The 20,903-nt window shown below is 40.2% G+C and overlaps 1 protein-coding gene across 2 annotated transcripts in view; it reads right to left on the reverse strand.

Annotated features, from left to right (window-relative positions):
• Nucleotides 1–20,903, reverse strand: part of CCNY (cyclin Y) — a 91,818-nt gene that overhangs the window by 45,359 nt on the left and 25,556 nt on the right. For both annotated transcript variants that reach the window (XM_025212607.1, XM_025212608.1), the window contains 2 exons: nt 6,756–6,856; nt 3,358–3,393 (listed from right to left, as the gene is read on the reverse strand). In XM_025212607.1, coding sequence (XP_025068392.1) covers nt 3,358–3,393; nt 6,756–6,856 — 137 coding nt within the window. The remainder of the gene's footprint in view (nt 1–3,357; nt 3,394–6,755; nt 6,857–20,903) is intronic.

The following is a 20,903-nucleotide window of genomic DNA, read 5'->3' on the forward strand; positions in this document are numbered from 1 at the left end:
TTGGGAGGAAGCAGAAAGCAAAGATGCTACCTGACACCTCCCCAAAACACATTTATTTTCCCTGCTATAGTAGTGGGAGGGTGACAAATTCAATGCAACCCTCCAATTATTATATTCTATATCAAGAAAATTATATCAAATTTACAAGTTTTGCATATATAGAATCTAATTGTTGGGGGTCATCTCAAACAGGGTCATCTTCCATTCAAGCAAATATGGTAACTATTTCTGCTGTTCTCTGAATAGCTTTTTAGTAACAAGATACTCAGGTGTGAACCCAGTATTCCCAATTTTTAGTTTTGATAAGGAACACATCCAGTAAATCAGATACCTCATTTTCCTATATACAGGTTTCATTTTTGTACTAAAACAAAGAGTCCATCCTTTTCAAGAACAACACAGCTGATGCAACTTCAAACACATTAACCATATTTGATTTACATTAATAACTTGCTTTATATAACTTTGGAATGTATACTCATGATTATAAAAGTTGTCTAACAGCACTGGTTAAAACCAGACATTTTATGGACAGAAATTTTGCAATAGTTCATATAACTCTTTGATTACAATTCAATCTTTATTTGGCTGCATCCTTGCTCTTTTGGCCATGGGCGTCCAAAAGCAGGCCGGGTCTGCAGCAGCAAGGCAGACATAAGTCTTGACCGTTACAGTTTAACAACTAAATACGAGAAACGATGCCAGCAGTTAAACAAACACAACAGAAAAGGAGTAGAAAGGGGGGAGGGGGAGGAGATGAGGATTAAAACAGTTACAGCCAGCAGCACAGTCCAATTAATATGAAGCAATGTAATGAGGAAGGGCATAATTTATTGATAAATTCTCTTGAAAACCTTGCTGGACCTGATTATTTTGGTGGTGTTAAGATGTTAGAATAGTACCACCCTCCATATTAGCAAGTAACCTAGTAAAGAGACAGTTCAGTGTACTGGGAAAAAAAAAGAATGAATGAAGTACTCCTTAACCAGGGGTTGGTTTCAAGTCCCAGTGAAGTCATACACTCCTGCCATCTTTTGTGGGAGAAGTACCAAAACAAGTACTACACCTTTATTTTCCATGGTACTGATGGTAAGAAACTGAACTTATGCTTTACTATTACTCTTACTGTAGCATGAACCAGTGCGTGCTGTTATCAAATCGTCCCTACATTCCTGAGCTGCAGACAACACAAGGCAGAAACTCAGTCATTTCCCATGCATACTTAAAGAAAATGTGCAGGAGATTTCTAGTTTCACACCTGGTGCTATTCTGCAGAAAGCACCAGAGGGCGCATCCACAACACACTGGGCATCGGTGGGCAAATAGAGAAGAGCATTTACAGTGATTCTGTCTGGGTCAAGTCTCCTTTAAGCTAGAAAATGGAAAAGGTAAGCCTGGCTTCCCAAGAAAAGGGAAACCTGCATGGTTCACAGGTAACTAACATGGCATCATTCAGATACAAAAATCAAAATGAGGACAGAAGACTTTTTTTAGTTTGGGGTTTTTTTTAATTACAAGAGATACCTAGCATCCATTTCCATTTGTTCAACTAACCCCAACCAAGTGGTAATGTTACATGCATGAGTTTCATTATATGCCTGTGACACTAAGGGTGCAAACAGAAGTGCAGGTCCAAGCTGTAACTCTCAGTGCTTTGCAGGAAGTCTGCAACCATTCTCCCCTAGCCACACCTCCCCCTCCTCCCTGCCCCCGTGCTGTTTTCAGAACAGGGTGGGGGAAAGGGAGCAGAGGGAGCTTGTTCTGGGGTTTCCCCAGCTGGCACTGGTGGGTGGGGCAGGTGGACAGGAGTCCCCCCCACCTCAGAGGGGCTCCTACCCACCTGTCCCACCCACCAGCACAGACTCCAATCCACCTGCACCACCCTCCCTTGGCCTGGTGGAACTCCCTCTGCTCCCTTCCCTGCTCCCATTCTGAAGACAGCGCTGGGAGCAGTCTAAAAAACATGTTTACACATACTTAACTTCTACACCTACTGGAGTTATAAGCAACACTTGAACTGAATTCTGTGTGATTGAATAGGGGCACATTACCATAGTCAGAAGAAAGTTAGCAAAGTTTTAACCAGTTGTGTTCCACCATCTTTAACACTCGGGGATCCTTGTGCAGTGCTATGTATATACTTAAATTTAAGCATGTAAAGTCCCACGTGGAAACCAGTGATTCTAAACAGAATCTTGTAGCACCCTGAGGTTCCAGGAAATCCTTCCAAGAGGGCCACAGGATGTTATTAGTACCAAGTATATAAATACTCACATATGATGCATAAGATAAACCCAGAGATTTCAAATCAGAATCTTTAGCATCAAAAACCGAACCAACTTAACTCTCTATTAACAAAAACTCCCTGTCTACACCAGTAACTGGATCGTGCAGATGTAACAGATACAGCATGCTCCTGAGGAGCAACTCTCCCACACCTTTTAACGCAGCTGAAATGTACATTGATCCATATAGAAAAGTCAATTTCTCTTACTGAAAAGACATAGAAAAACCATCATCAGAAACAACAGAAAGCACCTTTCTAAAATGCACTCGAAAGCTTGTCTATCTCAATCCAATAAAAGGTGTGATCACCCAAGACATTCCTTGCCCCTCATTTTCTGGACAAAAATGGCAATAGCATTATTCCAAGATTACCACTTTCAAAAATAAATAAATTACTCTCTCAGATTTAAGGTGCCCCATCAAAAATGGAATTGAAAAATTAATCCATTTAAAAAAAAAACCTGTTTAACCATGTGAGATACTGTTAGGTCTTCAACCTCAAATTTTCATTCCTCTCACTTGGGCAGAGACTTAAAAAACAAAAAACAAAAAAACCCGTATCTGGCACGTGTTCTTGTTTTTTGGATCCTGAGGTTTCTACATCAAAACTTATTTAATGCCATTTCCATAGTGCAACGCACAAAGTTTTTATTTAATAATCTATCACTACTGATACTATTCTAATACACTGATCCGACAGTTTACAGCTCACTTTACAAAAAGACAATAAAAAAAGCACCACAAAAAGACAGTTTAGCGTTACATAAATGTTGTCATTAGAACTTACACTTTTTATTCATTAATGATGATAATGTATGCAGCAGACATTAAATAGTAAAAAAACACAGAGTTTTCTACAACAATAAATGTGAATCATACATAAAGATTTCATAATTATATATTTTTTTTTAAAAGTCTTCAAAATGTTATTCCCATAAACAAAATAATTTTTAGAGTAATATTTGTAACACAGGAAGTAAGGGTACCAGCTACATAGAAAAAATAATAAAAAAAACACTCCTGATTTGTTTTAAAAGGTATCTTCAATAGGAGACTTGATTATTTACCTACCTGTTTTTGATGTGGTAATATATTGCAAGAGCTACACTGTAAAACAAAATATAGAATTAATATCTTGGAACTGATGTTCAGATCATATATTGGTAAACAATACTAAGTTACTATACATAATTAAAACTTAGCACAAAATTTGACAACTAGTATGATAATTAACAGATTTTTCTGTCCATGATTTGAAATAGATTAAAAAACTGTAAAAATTAATTCAGGAATATTTTGTTCAGCACACTCAAAAGTGACTACTTTTCACCAAATTTCCTGATGGAACATTTGGCCTTCTTATAGACATTAAAAAACAAAACAAAACAAACAACACATTATACCGGAAGCAGCAGCAGCATGTTCGTTCGACCTGGCTCCATAGCGTCTGTATAGATTGGGTGCTTCGGCAGGGTATTTTGGTGCTTTTATCTAAAGCTGATTCAATCAAACAAAGCCAAAAAAGCCCCGCTGAAGCACCCAATCTATACAGATGTTGGGTGAGCCAGGTTCAACCAATGCGATGTCTCTTCTGGGCTTGAAAATGCACTGAGTTTAAAAGTAAAGCAAAGTTTGTTGTGGGGTTGGTTTGGTTTTTTGGGTTGGGGGGGGGGGGGGAGGGGGGGGGGGGGGAGAAGGGGGGGAGATGTTTAATGTCTGTAAACAGCCTTGTATGTCAGTGATAGGTTGCATACCCTGCCATTCATTTGGTCTTGCCCCTCCTCCCTCACCCTACATACCTAACACTACTTTCTTCTTAAAGGCCTACTCCCATTAAAGTTAATGGCAAAACTACTGGTGCTTTTCGAGGTGAAGGGTAAGGGTTTAGATGGAATGAATACTCTCTGGTGGACAAAACGCAAGTCAATAAAATTTGTTCAGGGACTTACAATCCATGACTATATTAGGAAATCAGTGGTTTTGCTAAGGTAACTTGAATTATTTTACGTGCAGTGGCTTTTAATTTTTCTCCCAATTTCATTACCTTTCAGATATCTCCCCATTTAATTACCTTTTTAAAAAAAAATTATGGTATCAGTTTATAAAAGTTACTTATTTTATCTTAAGGGAGAAGACTCCCCTGATATCATTATATTATGCTTGTAAAGTATCAATGGAACATATTTCAGTTGCCTGAAAATACAAACTAATCTAACTCAAAACTGAGGACAGTGAAAGAAACAACATGGCTTCCTGGGATTATTCTCCAGTTTTTAATTCCTGACTCTTTAAACATCTCTCCAGCTGCAGGAGTTAAACACCAAAAGACAAAGCAAAACCACCACTCGTTCCAACACGTTGAGCAGAAGCTAAAAGTAAAAGGGTGGATTAAAAAGGGAAAAGGAAAGTCACTGTCCCTGTTTGCTGACAACGTATTCCATCATCATTTCACTGTTAGATGCCAGTCCTGTGTTGAGGTATGATTTCCTTTTAATGCATTTTACATAAAAAAGGCATGAGTTAATTGTTTGTTCAACAATTTTCCTTCAGAACTTTTACAAGAAAGCTGTCCTGTCTCTGATGCACCCAATTTTGGAAAAACAGCATGCTGCAGATATACTGTATGTTTCTCTTAGTGGACTTTTAAATTCTTTTAGGTTTTTCTTTCTTTCTTTAAAAAAAAAGAAAAAACATGCAATTACTTCCCCCCACCCCCTCAGAGGAAGGTAAATGCCATGTTTTACGAGTTGTACTTTGTACTAGCAACATAGCTTTTTAGCCATTATACTACTGGGTACATTAGAAGTTCTTACATTTCACTGCTTAACTATAAGTTGCAGTTTTATTTAAAAAAGCAAAATTTACAAATGGATGCAGAGGAGATTTATCTCCTTTGCTGAACACATTTCACCACTAACAATAACAACTTCAGTGCAAAAAAAACCCAAACCCTTAAAACAGGGAGCCATAGGTTAATACTAAAAAAAAAATGGCCTTCAGGAACATATGTGCAACTCCAGCTGATTCAGCAGTGGCACGTGGCCATCTGAAAGCACAGCTCTGGCTTTGTACCAAAAGATCACATCAAAGATTAGAAAAAATGCTTACTGCTGGGAAACCTTTGGAGCAGTCCGAGTGCTAATCCCCAGTTTCCAACCATTAGTGGATTCGTTCAGATCCCTGAAGATTTTTATTTACTTTTTTTATTGTGTTTATTGACAACATATTGTTTAGACCCGCATTCTGTGCATCCATGGTACACAGGGTTGGGGAAAGCTTTCCAGCACTTTTCTGGACCTCTGATCCTGAGGTTTATTAGGAACAAAACCAACCCGATTCAGATCAAAGCACCATAAGAACTTCTCCTATTTGCAGTGGCTATAAATATGACACTAAAAGAAATCAGCTGTTCAGCTAGGGCTACCAGAATGTACAGAACGCATAATGCGCTGGCCCTGCACACCAATGCTTCTTCCTCATTCCCCTCTCCCTCTGCCTCCAAGAACACCCTCTGCCCAAGCAGAAACATCCTACGCCAGTGGAGGATCTCCTTAAGCTGATGCTAGAAAATAGCTTTAAAACCTCCCTGGCATCACCAGCATGTTACAAAGACAACTAGAAAAAGAAACTAAGGATCTATCCTAACATAATGTTTAGGGAGTAACCCACATGCTGGCCTCTTATCCTGAGATCCTTTGCATGCTGTTTTGAATTAAAAATTTAACAACAGGGGAAATGTTAGGCAGTAATAATAGAGAAGAAAAAGCTAAGATGTTATTTATTAACTTGTATGCCAATCCCCTTCTATAGAAATTTAAAACATGTTTTAGTGCCCATCAGCAGTAATTACTACTTCGGACGTATTAGTCTGTTGTGTAAATACCTTTTGTAGCACATGCCTTGAATTAAACTTTTACGTTTGAATGTACTGAGGTAAATCACTCTACAAACAAGTGAAGAGGATGTAATAACCTTCACAAACAAACAATGCAGAATGCCTGAACATTTAAATGTTTTTCCCCCCTCACTGTATAGGGTCATCAAGTACAATACTTCAAAATCTCAACCTCATTTCCACAGCAGGAAATGACCATATCCTTACGCAATGTTGAAAACTGAGGTGTCTCCAACAAACCAAATAAGCACTGGATGAGCTATTACGTAACTGAGCAATTGAAAGCTCATTCAAATAAGCCAGCACACTGACGTTGGATCACCCATCATGGCTACTTTAGAAATCCTTGGTCACTTGCATCTTGGAGGACATAGGCAATTGGGTTATGGGGTGGTAAATATCAAAGTTAAACTTTTGAAAACTTCTCCCTCACCATTATTTCTGAAATTCACCCACCTATGGCTTTGCACAAAATCCCACACTCCTTTGAAGACTGGTATTTGCACTGCACACTAAGCAACTTTTTGGAAATATTAAAAGATGCATTTAAGTCAAAAAAATTTAAAACACCCACCATTTAATTGTATACTTGAGGTTTGGTTGACTGACCGTGCTGTCATCCAGGAAAATAGTGGAGCAAGAACTGTACTTCCTTTTTAGTTGCCCAGGAGGGTGCTAGGGAAAACATTCAAAAGAACAATGGCAATTACATAACAACAAAGCCTTTTTGGGAAAAAAATTCAGAATTAAGGAGCAGTCTTTCTTCCTCTCCTTCTCTCAAGCACATACACACTTAAAAGTTACCACATTTTGAAAAAGTTAGCTGGAACAAATCAACATTGCTCATGTAAAACTCAAAAAATGCCACCTCAACCAATGGTGTTACTGCCTAAAAGCCTCATTTATCCATTAGCTGTTTAAACACCAACATGTAGATTTATTATTTGTTACCCTACCCAATTTCCCACTACTTTCAGCATCCACGTAAAGAAATTCAAACATAAGCAAGAACAGCACTGTGGTTCTTGGTTCAAAAGCCAGGGTGAGAGCGCAAAATATGCAGTAGGGTAAAACGGCAAGAGGTCAAAATGGAATTAGAAATGAATGTGAATGAGTCTGAAAAACAAGAGGAAACTAGAACACGTAGTAAAACAACAGGAAGGAAAATACCTTGGGAACACTAAAGGTTTTATAAGGAAAAGCATAGGAAAATATAGGAATCAGAACTTATGGCAGGGGTGGTATCTTTTACTAGACAAATTAGATATTTGCAAAAAAAAAATTTACAAAAATATATATATATATATATATATATATATATATATATATATATATATTACAATGCAAAGATTGTAAAATGTCTCCCAGGTGGAAATGAAAATGTATATTTCACAGGAGAGCTGAGCAGTTAGAGAAGTCTATTTACCTATTTAGACTATTCCTTATTACTTAGCCTATTTATTTAGACTGCTCTTTTATATAAGCCTAATTTGAACAAAATGAATTTTTCCGACCAGGAGATTTTACACCTTCAGCTCTCCTATGAAATATGAACTTACATTTCCACCTAGAAGAAATTTTAAAATGTATGCATTCTCCTACACCTGAAAAAGGGTGAGCGTGCCCAAAACTTGCAAATAAAGTAGTATTTTTTTTTGCAAATATCTAGTTGGTCTAATAAGAGATATCACTTCTACCATGAGTTCTGATTCCTTTTGCCTGTAGACCAATGCAGCTACAACCTGTATCCCTAGGAAAACATTAAAAAGTTAGTTTGGGAAACTACAGACACTAGCATTTATATATACATTCAGACACTCAATACAACTTAAGAAAAAAAAACCAAAGCATACCACAAAGCAGAAGAGAAGGAGAAAAATAAATGCCTTATTTTTCATTTTTAAATAGAAAAATCTTTGATAACATTTTGTTCCCAATTCTCTGCTAATTCAATTACATATGAAAAGTGGGGAAGGAGGCAGCTGTGTGTACAACTCTGAAATCAAATTAGAGCTGAGAAAATTGCCCACCTCTAGAGAGATTTCTGCAGTAAGGGCCTCTCAAGTGCTATTAAGAGTAGCTGACATCCTGCCTTTCTGAATAAGAATCCTATAGCTTCTCTTTTAATGGTTTTCCATTAATGACTCCCTATAATTCTGCCCTTCCCTATCCTTTCAGTGTGGCAAGGGTCTTTTTGATACAGGGCTGTTAAGGCAGGCCAACTACAGTTGTGAAGGCAGTAGGTCTACAAACAATGTTATATCATATTCACTTCACTCCTGAATGAGAGCATCAACATGAAATTTGAAAGTAGTGCACAGTGTCATCACACTTTTACTCGACTCATTTTAACCTTCATGACAGTCCTATTCAGATTTGGCCAGGCAATGCATGGACACATGCCAATGCACACTTAGTGAGGATCTAACCCATTGCTCCTTGGCTTCCATCACAAGGGCACTTCCCTTACCTAATGTGTGTGATGTACCTACTACCTGCAAGGCTAGGGATAAACATTACACAAAAACTGGTTTCAGTGATCAGAAACTGGTTTAAACCTGCAACAGAACAGATGTTCAGTGCACATAAGTCAGTTTGAAAATGGCTGAAACCAGTTTGAGATAAACCTGGTTGAAGGTAGTATCACACTTAACTGATTTGGGTCAAACCAGGTTATGTAATGTCTGTCCCAGACAGCTTGCTGGTTTAAGTTAAATCAGAGTCCCCCAGCATCCCAGCATGCTCTCTAGGCTGGGCGGGGTGCTCTGCTCCACAGCAGTGCTGGCCCCTCCCTTCTGCTCCCTGGCTGGACCTTGGCCGAGACTGCAAGCGTCTGACTGGCTGCCCCACTCCCCATCCCCTCTGCCTTACACAGACACCTCTTGGCATTAGCTAGCAAACCACATGATGACTACAGTCCATGCAGTGGCAGACGGGACAAAAAAGGCAGAATCAACAGGTAGTTGGTAATGTCCCTCTGTTTTCTTAATGGGGTGATAAATACTGTATTATCAGTTCCCTGCTGGGCTGGTCAGAAGGAGCAGGGGGAACCCCTCCCCTAATCAGAGCATCCTGCTGAGGCCTGGCCACACCCCCCTCAGCTCAGCACTATGGAAAGAAAGGGAGGGCTGCTCTAGCACCCCCCAGCTTCTAGCCTGAGCCACTGCAGGCATTTGCCTGCATTTCTGGGATGCCTGTGCAGTTACAGACTGGTTTAGATGACCCAGATTAGACTAACCTACAAAGACTGAATCAATTCAGGCTCAGACTTTTTGAACGTCTGTCCCTAGCCCAAATGAACAACCAGTGCACTGTTGTCGCACTCCCACTTCTCATACATTTTAAGTTATGAACTTCCATTTCAATAACACTAACATCAAGCCTCCACTGATTAAAATTACATGCAATTCTGACCGTGTTTCTTCCCTTAGCTATGAGCACAAGTATGAGAAGGCTTTTTGTATCTTGAAAACAGATCAGGTGTTTTAAATCACTTTAGAGGTCTGTATAAATAATTTCTGGGCTTTCCAACAAACTCTAAACTAGGCCCCAGATTCAAGCTACAAATTTGAGGATATTTAATATTAAAGAGCATATAATATTAAAGAGGATATGAAATCCACTTAAAATGGGGGAGAGGTCACTAACCCTCCATAAATGCTTAGGAGATGAGAAATGCATTTGGTCCTAAATTTGGGGTGTCTCAGTTCAGCTATCAGTGTATACAGAGCAAGACCCAAAATGAAGTGAAAGCACTAGAAGTGATAATACGGTACTATGGGATGTGGAGGAAATGACTAAGACTCAGGTACTTTACAACTTCTGCCCTACCATCTGCTCTTTCAGATGTCTATGTTCAGCTCTTCAGTACATTTCACAACCATGACAAACAACAAAGCAACTCAAGAACAACTGAAAATGAATCCATCTAGTATCTGAAAAATAAACACATACACAGTTCAACATCACTAAAGTTTTTAAAAAAAATCCAAGTACAAGGTCCAAATGTCAAGAATATTTGTTACAAAATTTAAGATAAATGGTCAGATTCACTTAACGTAACTGATTTTTTTTTCCTTTAGTAAATAACAGTAATAAATACCCCCAATTTCTAGTCTGCAATCCAATCTGACTTTGGTGGCACACCAGAAGGGTGATCTCCCCTCTTTCATGCTCCCCTTTCAAAATATATGCATTTCCTTCCACACTCTGACTTCCTGGTTCTACAAGGGGTCTTCAGAGGCCTCTCCAGTCAAGTTAAAGGCTTGTCTACACAAGAGAGCTAGTGTGAAACTGCTATCCTTCAATAACTCCATGTATAGACAATTTCTAAGGATTGGGACAGAGGAGGTCCCAGAGGAAGAGAAGCTACCAAATCATACCTGATGTTGGTATAATGATGATGATGCAAGGACGCACACATTAAATTTGCACAAGGCCCTGAAAACATGTTAGTTCTGATGATGTAAAGCAAATAAATATCTGAATTAATGTCCTTACAGTCCAATTTAAAATTGGATGCGTGTGCACCTGTTCAAAAGGAGATGCTACAGACACAAGTATAAATTGACAGTAAAATGGCAGCCTTAAATTGGAATTTCCTAGATTTGGCATCATAAAATAGAAACAATGCCTTAAACATTTTTGTATTTAAAAATGAAAGGAGAGAAGGGAGGTGGAAGAGAGGAAAGGGGGGACAAAAAGGGGGGGACCCCTGAACAGACGCATTTAACAGCTAGAAACAGCACATTAACAGCTATTGGTTTACTCACTGTTACAACCTTTCCTGGCTTTCTTTTACAGATCATTGATCAAAATAATTACAAGGCAACCCCCGCTTAGTGCTCTTAATTGGTTCCTGAAAAACTGAGCGTTTTTCATTTCACTCCCCGACGCCTCCATTTCCATTTACACCGACTTGCTTTCTTGCCTGCATTGCATGCCAGCCTCTGGCTTCTTTACTATTCCTTCCATCCAGGAACAGCACACACAACAACTGAAGGGGCCTCCTCAGCCTGACTAAGGGTTTTCCAACCCGAAAGCTGGCATCCCAGGCAGCTAAGCAGAGCTTATTTGGAGCCTCACAGCTCCACTGCAACCAGCAAGCCTCAGGCCTGTCAAACACGCAACAGGCCTGGGCTTTTCCCAGCCAGAACTGTATGCACATGGGGTGGCTGGAGGTTATGGCACCTCCTACCTGTCTTTCACCGGGGAGATCCTCAGTCCTGGAATTTCCTGGGGCTGCTAAAACCTTGCTAATATATATTTCTCTAACTATTCAGTTGGTCTACTAAAAGATGCCTAGCACCTGTCCCTGGTCAGCTGACCAGAAGGATGCAGGGCCCTGGGCACATCTAAGCCCCAGGGCTGGGGCTGGCAGGCAGAGTTCTCTGGCAGCTGCTGGAGAAGAAACTCCTGCAGGAGAGGAAAGAAAGGCTCTCTCACAGTTTGGCTGCCTGAGATGCTGCTGGTGCTACTGTGCTGCTTACTTACCTGTTGTCATTTAAAGTGGTGGACCGGACTGAGGCTGTAGGGGAGAAGGAGACCTCATTGGGGCACACTACCATGTCGTGTAGAGGCCCCAGCAGGCATGCACCTTAACACACACGTCATATGTTTTGCTTGTCAGCACCTGGAGGTGCAGTTTCTCAGAAACCCCTGCACCTACCTCCTTGAAACTTGGCAGGCTTCGTAGCCTCAGCAGTGGCTATCATACTTGCTGTTTTCCCCCCGCTGTGCTATCACCCTTACAAGTGATATGAGTTTTGCTTTCAAGACTTTGAGGTGGTTTCCCAGAAACCCCTGCCCCTATCTCCTTAAAATTTGACAGGCTTTGTGGCCTCAGCAGGCGTTACCCTCCCCGCTGTTTTCACTCAGGCAAGAAATGACAAAGAAATTCGACTCAGGCAAGAAATGACAAAGTTATAGGCAGTTTCATGATTCCCCTATGGGCGAAACGTCAAAACAGCAAAACAGATTTAACGAAACAAAACAGAACATCAGTTTCAAAACTAAACGAAACGAAACACTGTCCCATCGAAATGGCAAAGCAGAAGTCGAAACAAAATGGTGCTGTTTTGCACAGCCATACTAAGCATGACGTTCCCTCACAATTCAAAGCATGCGCTGGTGAAGACTCCAGGAACCAGTAAGTCATGCTATCCTGGCAGTAAGTGTACTTTCAGGAAGAAGTCCAATAGGTTAATTGACCGAAATTCTAGTACCTCTGAAGACAAATTCACAATCCAACCTCAGAACCAAGCTGACTATGAAAGGATGGGTAGAAAGGCATAGCAAGTGAAGACCAAAGTGAAAGCGAGAAATACCACTGGAAAGGTAAGGTGATGTATCAAACTATTCAAGATTCTTGAATAGAAATTTCATGAGCGTTACTAGATTAAACACTGAGATCCCACATCGGAGTTAAGACTCTAATGCAGGTAAATGCACAGTGACAAGGTGAACCTGTAAGACATCAGAGAGACTCATGCAATAGATGGTAAGCAGGCCAGCAGACAGCCAGTTGAAGTGAAACTGCCTCCTAGTGCCTCAGCAATCATGCTTAGGAGTAAGCTGTCCTGATAACTGTTGGGCCCTACTGTAAATCTGAGGTATTTCTACTGAGCCAGTTAAACAGCCATATGGCAATATAATTCCTACAAGTTAAACAGCCACCAATTAGTCTTAAGCCTGGGGACTGGTGTGACTGAAGCATGCATTATCATCCTGAACCTGAAAAAAAGTGTATGCACTTGTTGAATCTTCTCAGGTGTAGGATATGACAAACATACTTTCTTCAGAAGGAGAAGGAAATTTTAGAACTAAACACCTATTCTTCTGAATTCTTAGTGCCAAATGAGTCCTAAATACTGGAAAAACAAACTGTATAGTTGCAGTGAGTCTCCGAGAAGACACTTCACACATTATATAGTACTGGCAACAGACTGTCAGGTGGCTTTCTAAAGTGAGACTGCCTCTCAATCCAGGAGGACCTTACCCTGCCAGAAGAAACAGGTGTCTCACTCAAATGACATGGATGTCCTTTGGCAATAAAAACCATGAAGTTCGATCTACGTAGCTACAGGGTTGGATACAAGAGAGATGAAACCAGTGTAAACGTCTAGACTGGCAAATATACACTAAACATTTTGGTCAACTAATGGGAGTTAGTCAGCCAAGTAACTTTGAAAAATATTTCCCTTTTCAACCCTAAAAAGCATGAAGATCGACTTGGTAAACACCTGTAGTTCTGGCATTTTGTGGATGTAAATTTTAAGGTCTCATTGAGGCAACATGGGGTTTGCAAAGTTGTTCTTTAAAAGAGTTATGACTTGGAAAGTCAAGTCAATAGGTGGAATTAATAAACTATAAAATGTAGACTTGGCTTTGGGTATAGTCTTAAAATGCATTAAGAAATACGAGAAAAGAAATATAGCCAAACTGGGCAGAGAGCTCTACAGCCCTGTACTAAAGTGACAGCTATGTCACTGAAAGGACAACACAGGAAAGAGTGATCCCAGGGAGCTGTAAATACTGCAAGACTCAAAAGGATCCTCAAGAACTGTACAGCCTGTTCACTGTAAACGTCTGCTCCCCAGTGCATCCTGAATGTGAGAAAATAAGATTCTGATTCCCCATGTGCCTTTAAAAAGTTGAGGGGAGAAAGGGAGGGAAAGACTAGCCTTGATAGCCCAGAAGGCCCCTTTCAATTCCATACTCCTAGCACCAGGCTGACAAGTTTTTCCAGACATCACACAGCAGAATCTGGATACTTTGCATGGTCCAGTTCCCAGTCCCTTCTGAAGATGAGGGTTTGCATAGTATCCAGGGGTCATATATAACCACTGAAGTGCTCACACCATTTCTATTGGTTTTTATTACACATCAGTTGTATGGGACCACTGATGAGCTCCAGATGAAATATAAGCCATAGCAAACAGGTAAGCAGCTTGTCTAATTCAGCAACCCACTGTGAACTCAGCAGGTTATGAACTGCCTGGACATGAATGACCCAGGTTCCACTGTACTAAGGTTTTATTCTTGTTGATTTACAGAACTGCAGGAGAAGACCTGATCTCTGACAGTCCAGGAACACAGCTGATCCTTGTGGGGAGCACTGTGAAGCACTGGACAGCAAGCTGCAAAAGAACTGACCTGCTTCACGGAGGACAAGAGATTCCAAAGACTTTACTCTAAATCTAAGAACTTGACTCTCAGGAAGGGGAAAGGAGATGACTAAATAGGATTAATGGCTACCAGGTTACCTTACATATCCAAAGGCTAGTCTCACTACATAAAAGCACCAGGGATTTTCAGAGACTGAGACCCAGGTCCTATACCAAAAAAGAATTCAGTGTCCGAACAGCCTTATATTCTGTTAATGTCACAGTCGGTCAAGGGAGCCTGGATCAGTCAGTCTCTTAGCCGTTTTTAAGGCCTATTTAACAATTTCTCGATTGTGCTTCTGAGCAGTCTATACAGATTTTGTTGGGTGAAGGGGATTTCTGCTCTGTCGTCCATATAAAGTCATGATCATCCACACGTTACCAACCTTAACATGGTGGGAGGCAGCAGACAACACAGGTTGCAGAAAATAAAATAGAACATATTTAAGCAAAGTTGTAAGAAAAAGGCATACAAAGGGAAGACATTTGTTCCATCTGCTTCAGCCTCTGCACATTTTATATAATAAGCTCTGAGATACCAAGATTTCAGTGCCTTCATTTCAGGCAGGGACATTTTGAGCTGTTAAAATCAGCTGTTTTGCCACAGCCAATGTTTAACTCTAAGGAAACATTACATATCAACTTGGCATCCAGCATCCTCCAGCAACTTTTATAACTTCCAATTTATGCTAGTTTTATTTTGATTTTAAGATGTCTGAAATGCATGAACTGCTTGAATCTTAAATAGTATGTGTCTGATCAAAAACAACAGCTGTAAGTCCAAGTCACTGAATAAAAACAGAAATCACATGAGTTCTGCAGCATTTGTTCTTGCTGTGCAAAAAGGCACGACAAACTAAAAACCTGTTTCATGAAAACCTGTGAAAAAGAATGATTTCTACTTGGCCCCATATCCAAAATACCTCAAAAAAGTTAAAATTGGATTCATGATATTTTATTTTTTAAGGGAAGATGCTACAAATTATTTCTCTGTCATTTGCCCCAAGGCAGTAAAGGCTAGTGACATTCAAAAGCAAGTAGGCAAAGCTAGCACGTAAAGTTGTTTATGGAGCTAATTTACAGCAGCAGGCAAGGATCAGGAGTGTTTCTGACTCATACAGCACAGAGCACAGCTCACCTTGAGGACCTTCAATTGCTTTAGACAACTGGTTGTTCTCACTGAGGCAACATTTTACAGGTCAATGAAGGAAATTTGCCAAAGTCACGCAGCCTGTGCAAATCTGTGCTTTGTATCATTCTGCAGAACTCTGCATTTATTTCCATCGTGCAGGATGTGACTGCAAAATAATTACCTTCAAGGAACAGCTAGATCGGGGCAGGCAAAGTCCGGCCCATGGACCGGATCCAACTGGCAGTGGACTTTATTTCCCAGCAGGCCCTGCCCAGGTGGCGGGGTCTCCATGAAAACTGGCCCCAAGCAGCAGCCATGCTGGGATAGCACAGGGCCAAGGTTTCCATGGAGACCAGCCCCAGCAGCACCAGCAGGGTGAGGAGCTGTTCCAGGGCCAGGCTGGGATCTTGCAGCAGTGACAGTGTGGTCTGGAGCCGGGACAGAGTCATTATCTGCAGCCTGCATGCTCCGGGCAGGGGCGTGCAGGCAGCAGGTCGCAGCTCTGCCTCCGCTACTTGCAGTGCTACAAGTGTGGTCCGGAGCGAAGGCAGAACCGCGATCTGCTGCCTGCGCACTTCTGCCCGGACATGCAGGCTACAGATCATGGTCTTCCCCAGCTCCAAACCACAGTCACCACTGCAAGATTGCAGCCCAGCCGCACACCCTGCCAGTACTGCTGAGGCCGGGCTCCACAGAAACCCTGGCTCCGTGCTATCACAGCGCAGCTGCTGGGGCTCCACAGAAACTGGCCCAGCCACATGGGCAGGGGCTGCTGGGAAATGGAGTCTGGCAGCCAGCCAATTCTGCCATTTTGTCCACCCCTGGGCTAGATCACAGAATCCTAGAAAATTAGGCTTGGTCATCTAGTCCAACCTCCTGCTCAAAGCAGTATGTCTGTAACGGTCTTAAACCCCCACAATAGAAGCAAGAGACTGCTTCATTCTTAACTGAAGAAACTCACCTGTCTTAAGTTTTACATCTACAATGCAGAACACAATCCAGTTTAACCAACATTAATTAAACTTTATTGCACAGAACTACCTTATTACATGGTTCAACTCCATCCATAGTTGATTAAGCTGATACACCTGAAACCAGGTTCAAAAGCTGCACCCTAGGCTAGGTTTCTACTTGGGTTCAAAAAAATTGTGTCAACTTTATAAGCGTAAATTGGCTCCATTGAAACAGACTAGACATGTCAGAATGCAAAACTTAATTAACAACAGTTGATAAATTTGTTTCTGTAATGTATGCAGGGCTTCATTTAACTGTTGATGACAAACCCAAGTTTACAAGCGTGTTTAACTCCATGAAGAGCACTTTGCAGACATCAGGTTACGTAGCATGCAACTGGTTATGGTTTGCTGCAGCACGAGGGCATTGCTGTATTCCCAGCCCAACAATTAATGTACAGTGATTTCTTTAAAGACTCTCTCTCCTGCTACCTACCACTATGAAAAACTGAGTCAAACAAAATTGTCTGCTACATTTTAACACTGGCACACGCATTCCAAACTTTTGCATTTCATATCAAAGTGATGTTCAGTCTCCAGATTGGCATGGCAATTAGGAAAGAAAAGAACAGTCTCTAAAGCAGCAGTTCCCAAAGTAGGGCATCATGAACCTGATGTATATTCATTTGCAGAAGCGGGGCTCACACCTGGGAGCAGGCCCAGAAGTGCAACCAGAGTCTGGGTCACCAATAAGTACGTTTGGGCTTCTCCATGTCCCTCTAAACCATTTTGTTCCTCCCTCTGACTAATGACTATTAGCTGAAATAGTTTATAGGAACAAAGCATTCTATCTGGACTGCAATTATGAATCTCCATAATAACTAGCTTTGGGCATTTCTGATCGTTAACAGCAGTAACATTTTGTATTTATATCAAGGCTTTCTTCCCAAAGAATCAAACTGCTACATAAACTACAAAGCCAAAGCTCCAAAGTATTTAAGCACACAAGTAGCCCCACCACAACAGACCCTGCAATCTGATACGTGCAGCAGTACCTTTACAAACCAGACAAATTCAGCGGGAATGCAAGACTGTCTTTGTGGATCAGATTCCAGGATCAGCACACTGGAAAGCAGCCATTTCCAGAATGAAGAGTGGCAGCCAGAGCACAAAATAAGAAGAGATGAAATATTGGCTTGGGCACCTGAAAAGATTCAGACTATCCAAAGATGTTTTTATAGCCAAAGATGCTCACGCTATAAGTGTAAATAGAGCTTAAAACATCTGCCTTGGAAAGGCAGAGAAGTTAAATAAGCCTTCTGGGAATTTAAACCAATTCCAGAGATTCTGTATGCTTCAAGATCATTACTAGACCCCATTATAAAGCACAAAACTGATCTAAACTATACATTTCAAAGGGTGTGCCAAGAGAAGGGTCTGGATGCCTTCCACTGAGGACAGCTTCTCCTTCAGGAAGATTCCCTTATGAGAAAGGCAGTTTATTTTTGAGGATGATGCTGCTCCTAAGATTAGATGCTAAAAATTTGTGTTACCAAAGAGACAAAAGTTTCATGACCTCCAAAACGGGAAAACAATCCTAATTTAAGCTTGGCAGAAAAAAAGGAAAGTTCTCTCCCACAAAATTCAGCTCCTGAAAAGAGAAAAAAAGGAAAACAAAACAAAACAGTTCTTCCCATTTGCTTTTCTTCTGAAGACTGAGATACTGATGCAATCTCTTCTGCAGTAAAGAAAAAGCAAGCTTTATCTCAGTCTTCATCTTTTCCACCCTGTGAACCACTTACTAAGTCAAGTTAGAGCATATTAAAAGAAAAAGTGAACATTGAAGTAGTACTAAAAATGCCAAACTGCCAATTAACTATGCAAGGAAAATGGAATTTGGATTCACATGAAGAAACTGAACACCTGATAAAATGTGACTTGGAGCAGCTCTTTCATAGCTGCTTTCTTCTAAACTCTACCTTTCAGTGAGCAGTAGAGCAGTCTGTGGGACTCAACACCACCCTAAAAACAATTTTCAATAGACTAACTACACTGGAGCAATCATTTATTTTATTCAAAAGAACCACTGGATCTTTCAGGCTCAGCTATTCACAGTGTAACACAGTAACTACTAGCACCAGACAAAGCTCAGTAAACTAAAGCAATTCTAAACTTATAACTGTTCTATAGGAAAAAGGAATCCATTCACCCAATGAAAATGCTTTAAGAGACAGAGAACACTTGGAAATAGGAAAAAACAAACGTAGCTATGCTGACAAGACATATTTCAAGTGGAAAGATAAAAGCAAACTGGAATACAAGCAACAAAATTGACAATTTGATAACTATTTTTCTAAGTGCAAGAAAATTAATTCAGGAAACTGCCAAAGACCACAAGATATGACAGCAAAAGAGATTCAAGTACCTATGCAGTACTAAGATAAAAAACACATTTTGTGCAAATTTCTAAACCAATATTTTATTATAAAGAACTGAAAAAACTGAGGTAAGCAACATTTCTCTAGATTTCTCTTGCTGACTAGCCTTCTCAACATACCTGAACTCTTACAAGCTGTTCAACTCTGTGTGCTCGATCACACCACTCTAATACCCATGTAAAGAACAAAAACATATTTATCTGTTGACCTTCCCAGTTTTTTCTCATAAGAGAAAAGCCAGTATATGCAGAAATTTTAAAAAGAAACAATGGCCTTGTGTAAAAACTGCAAAAGAGTGGAGTCTGCATTATGGCACACAGCCTTTATAGAAAGACGACAAACCAGCCGCATAGAAAGCATGGCCTAGGGCAGATGTGGGAACTGGACATAACGTGTCAGTAAAGAAGATTAGTTGCTTGCTATGATGTATAACAGCAGCTCCTCCTAGGAATATGTTTCTTAACACATCTGGAGAGATGAGAATGATGCCAAAGAAACGAAGTAATAAGTACAACATAACAAAACATCTGTTGTATTAAATGCTGTCTGACTTACCACAAACAGCTGTTGTATCCTTAGCTTATTTACCTCTACTCACTGCAAAGAAAATAGCATGAACTAGATCATTACAATTGCCCTTTCTGGCCTTAAATTCTGAGGCACAGAAAGCAGTTGTATTTAGGGTACCTTTTTCAAAAGCGACTTCCAAACTGGAGTGCCCAATTTTGCAAATATAAAACCTAAATGCTTAGAGGTGCTGAGGGGGGGGCCTATGGTTACTCAGCACCGGGGGGGGGGGGGAAGGGGGAAATCAAGTCCTAAACTTCAAACATTTCAATTACAGAAACAGCAAAACCCCCAAACAGAGGCTGCTTTTGAAAATGTGGGCTGCATGGTCTTCATGTTTTTAATGACATAAATCTTAGCTAAAGGCTGGTTATCAGTCCATGTGCGTAATCAGAGGAGAAGAAAATAAGGGTTTTTTTCAGCATAGTTATCAGGAAATCACTTCAGACTTACAATTTCAGACTTACCAGGGATTTGGAAAACACAGTTGGAAGATGGATATTAGAATACCTCAAGGAGAGTAAGAACTTATGAGACGCAGTTCACCAAAAATGTTGCTATTTAAAATCTGCAGTAGAGGTATTGCTTAAATTTTACTACATAACTTTTATCCTCTACTTTACCTCTTGGTCAAAGTGAAATCTGGCAAGTGACCACGGAGCAGTATGTAAATTACTGGGCTGAATTACTCCTTCTGAAGGACATATGGTCTAAAAGAACCATTAGTAAACATGGGCGCAAAGTGTCACTTTAGTTGAATCCACTTTTTTTCCCCCCACAATGATGGGCTTTCTGAGTGCTAACAGCTAATGTAAAGAAGAGCTTGGTGTTATTGTATATAGTTATCTGAAAACATCATCTCAGTGCTCAGTAGCTGTAAAAAAAAAAAAAAAAAAAAAAGACAAAAACAGAATGCTAGAAATTACTACATGAACTGAAAACAGAAAATATCACAATGCCACTGTACCAAACTGTCTATGCCCATCCCTTCAATGCTGTGTGCAGTTCTGGTCTCCACACCAACAAAAGGAGATGGTAAATATATCTAGAGGAGGTACACACAAGGATGATCCAGGGCATGAAAAGGCTTCTGTACAAAAAGACTGAACAGGTAAACAAAAGATGACTGAAACGGGATTGATAGAGGTCTAATAAAATAATTGTATGGAGATAGAAAATAAGGATTTACTATTTATAATCTCTCACAATACCAAAAATAAGGGATATACAAGGAATTTATTAGGAAGAAGGTTTTAAACTAGCAGAAGAAAGGTCTTTTTCAGGGAGAATGTAATTAGCATTTTGAACTCATTGCCACAATAAGCTGTAGAGGCTAAATTTAATCAGGTTCAAAAGAGCATTAGACAAATTCATACAGGTCCATTAATTATTAAACATTATAGTGACAGGTCCAAGCTCCTAATTAGGATTGTTTAGGCCTCTAAATACCAGAAGCTATAGGGAAAG

The sequence above is a fragment of the Alligator sinensis genome, unplaced genomic scaffold, assembly GCF_000455745.1.
Source record: "Alligator sinensis unplaced genomic scaffold, ASM45574v1 scaffold1077_1, whole genome shotgun sequence".
Lineage (NCBI taxonomy): Eukaryota > Metazoa > Chordata > Crocodylia > Alligatoridae > Alligator > Alligator sinensis.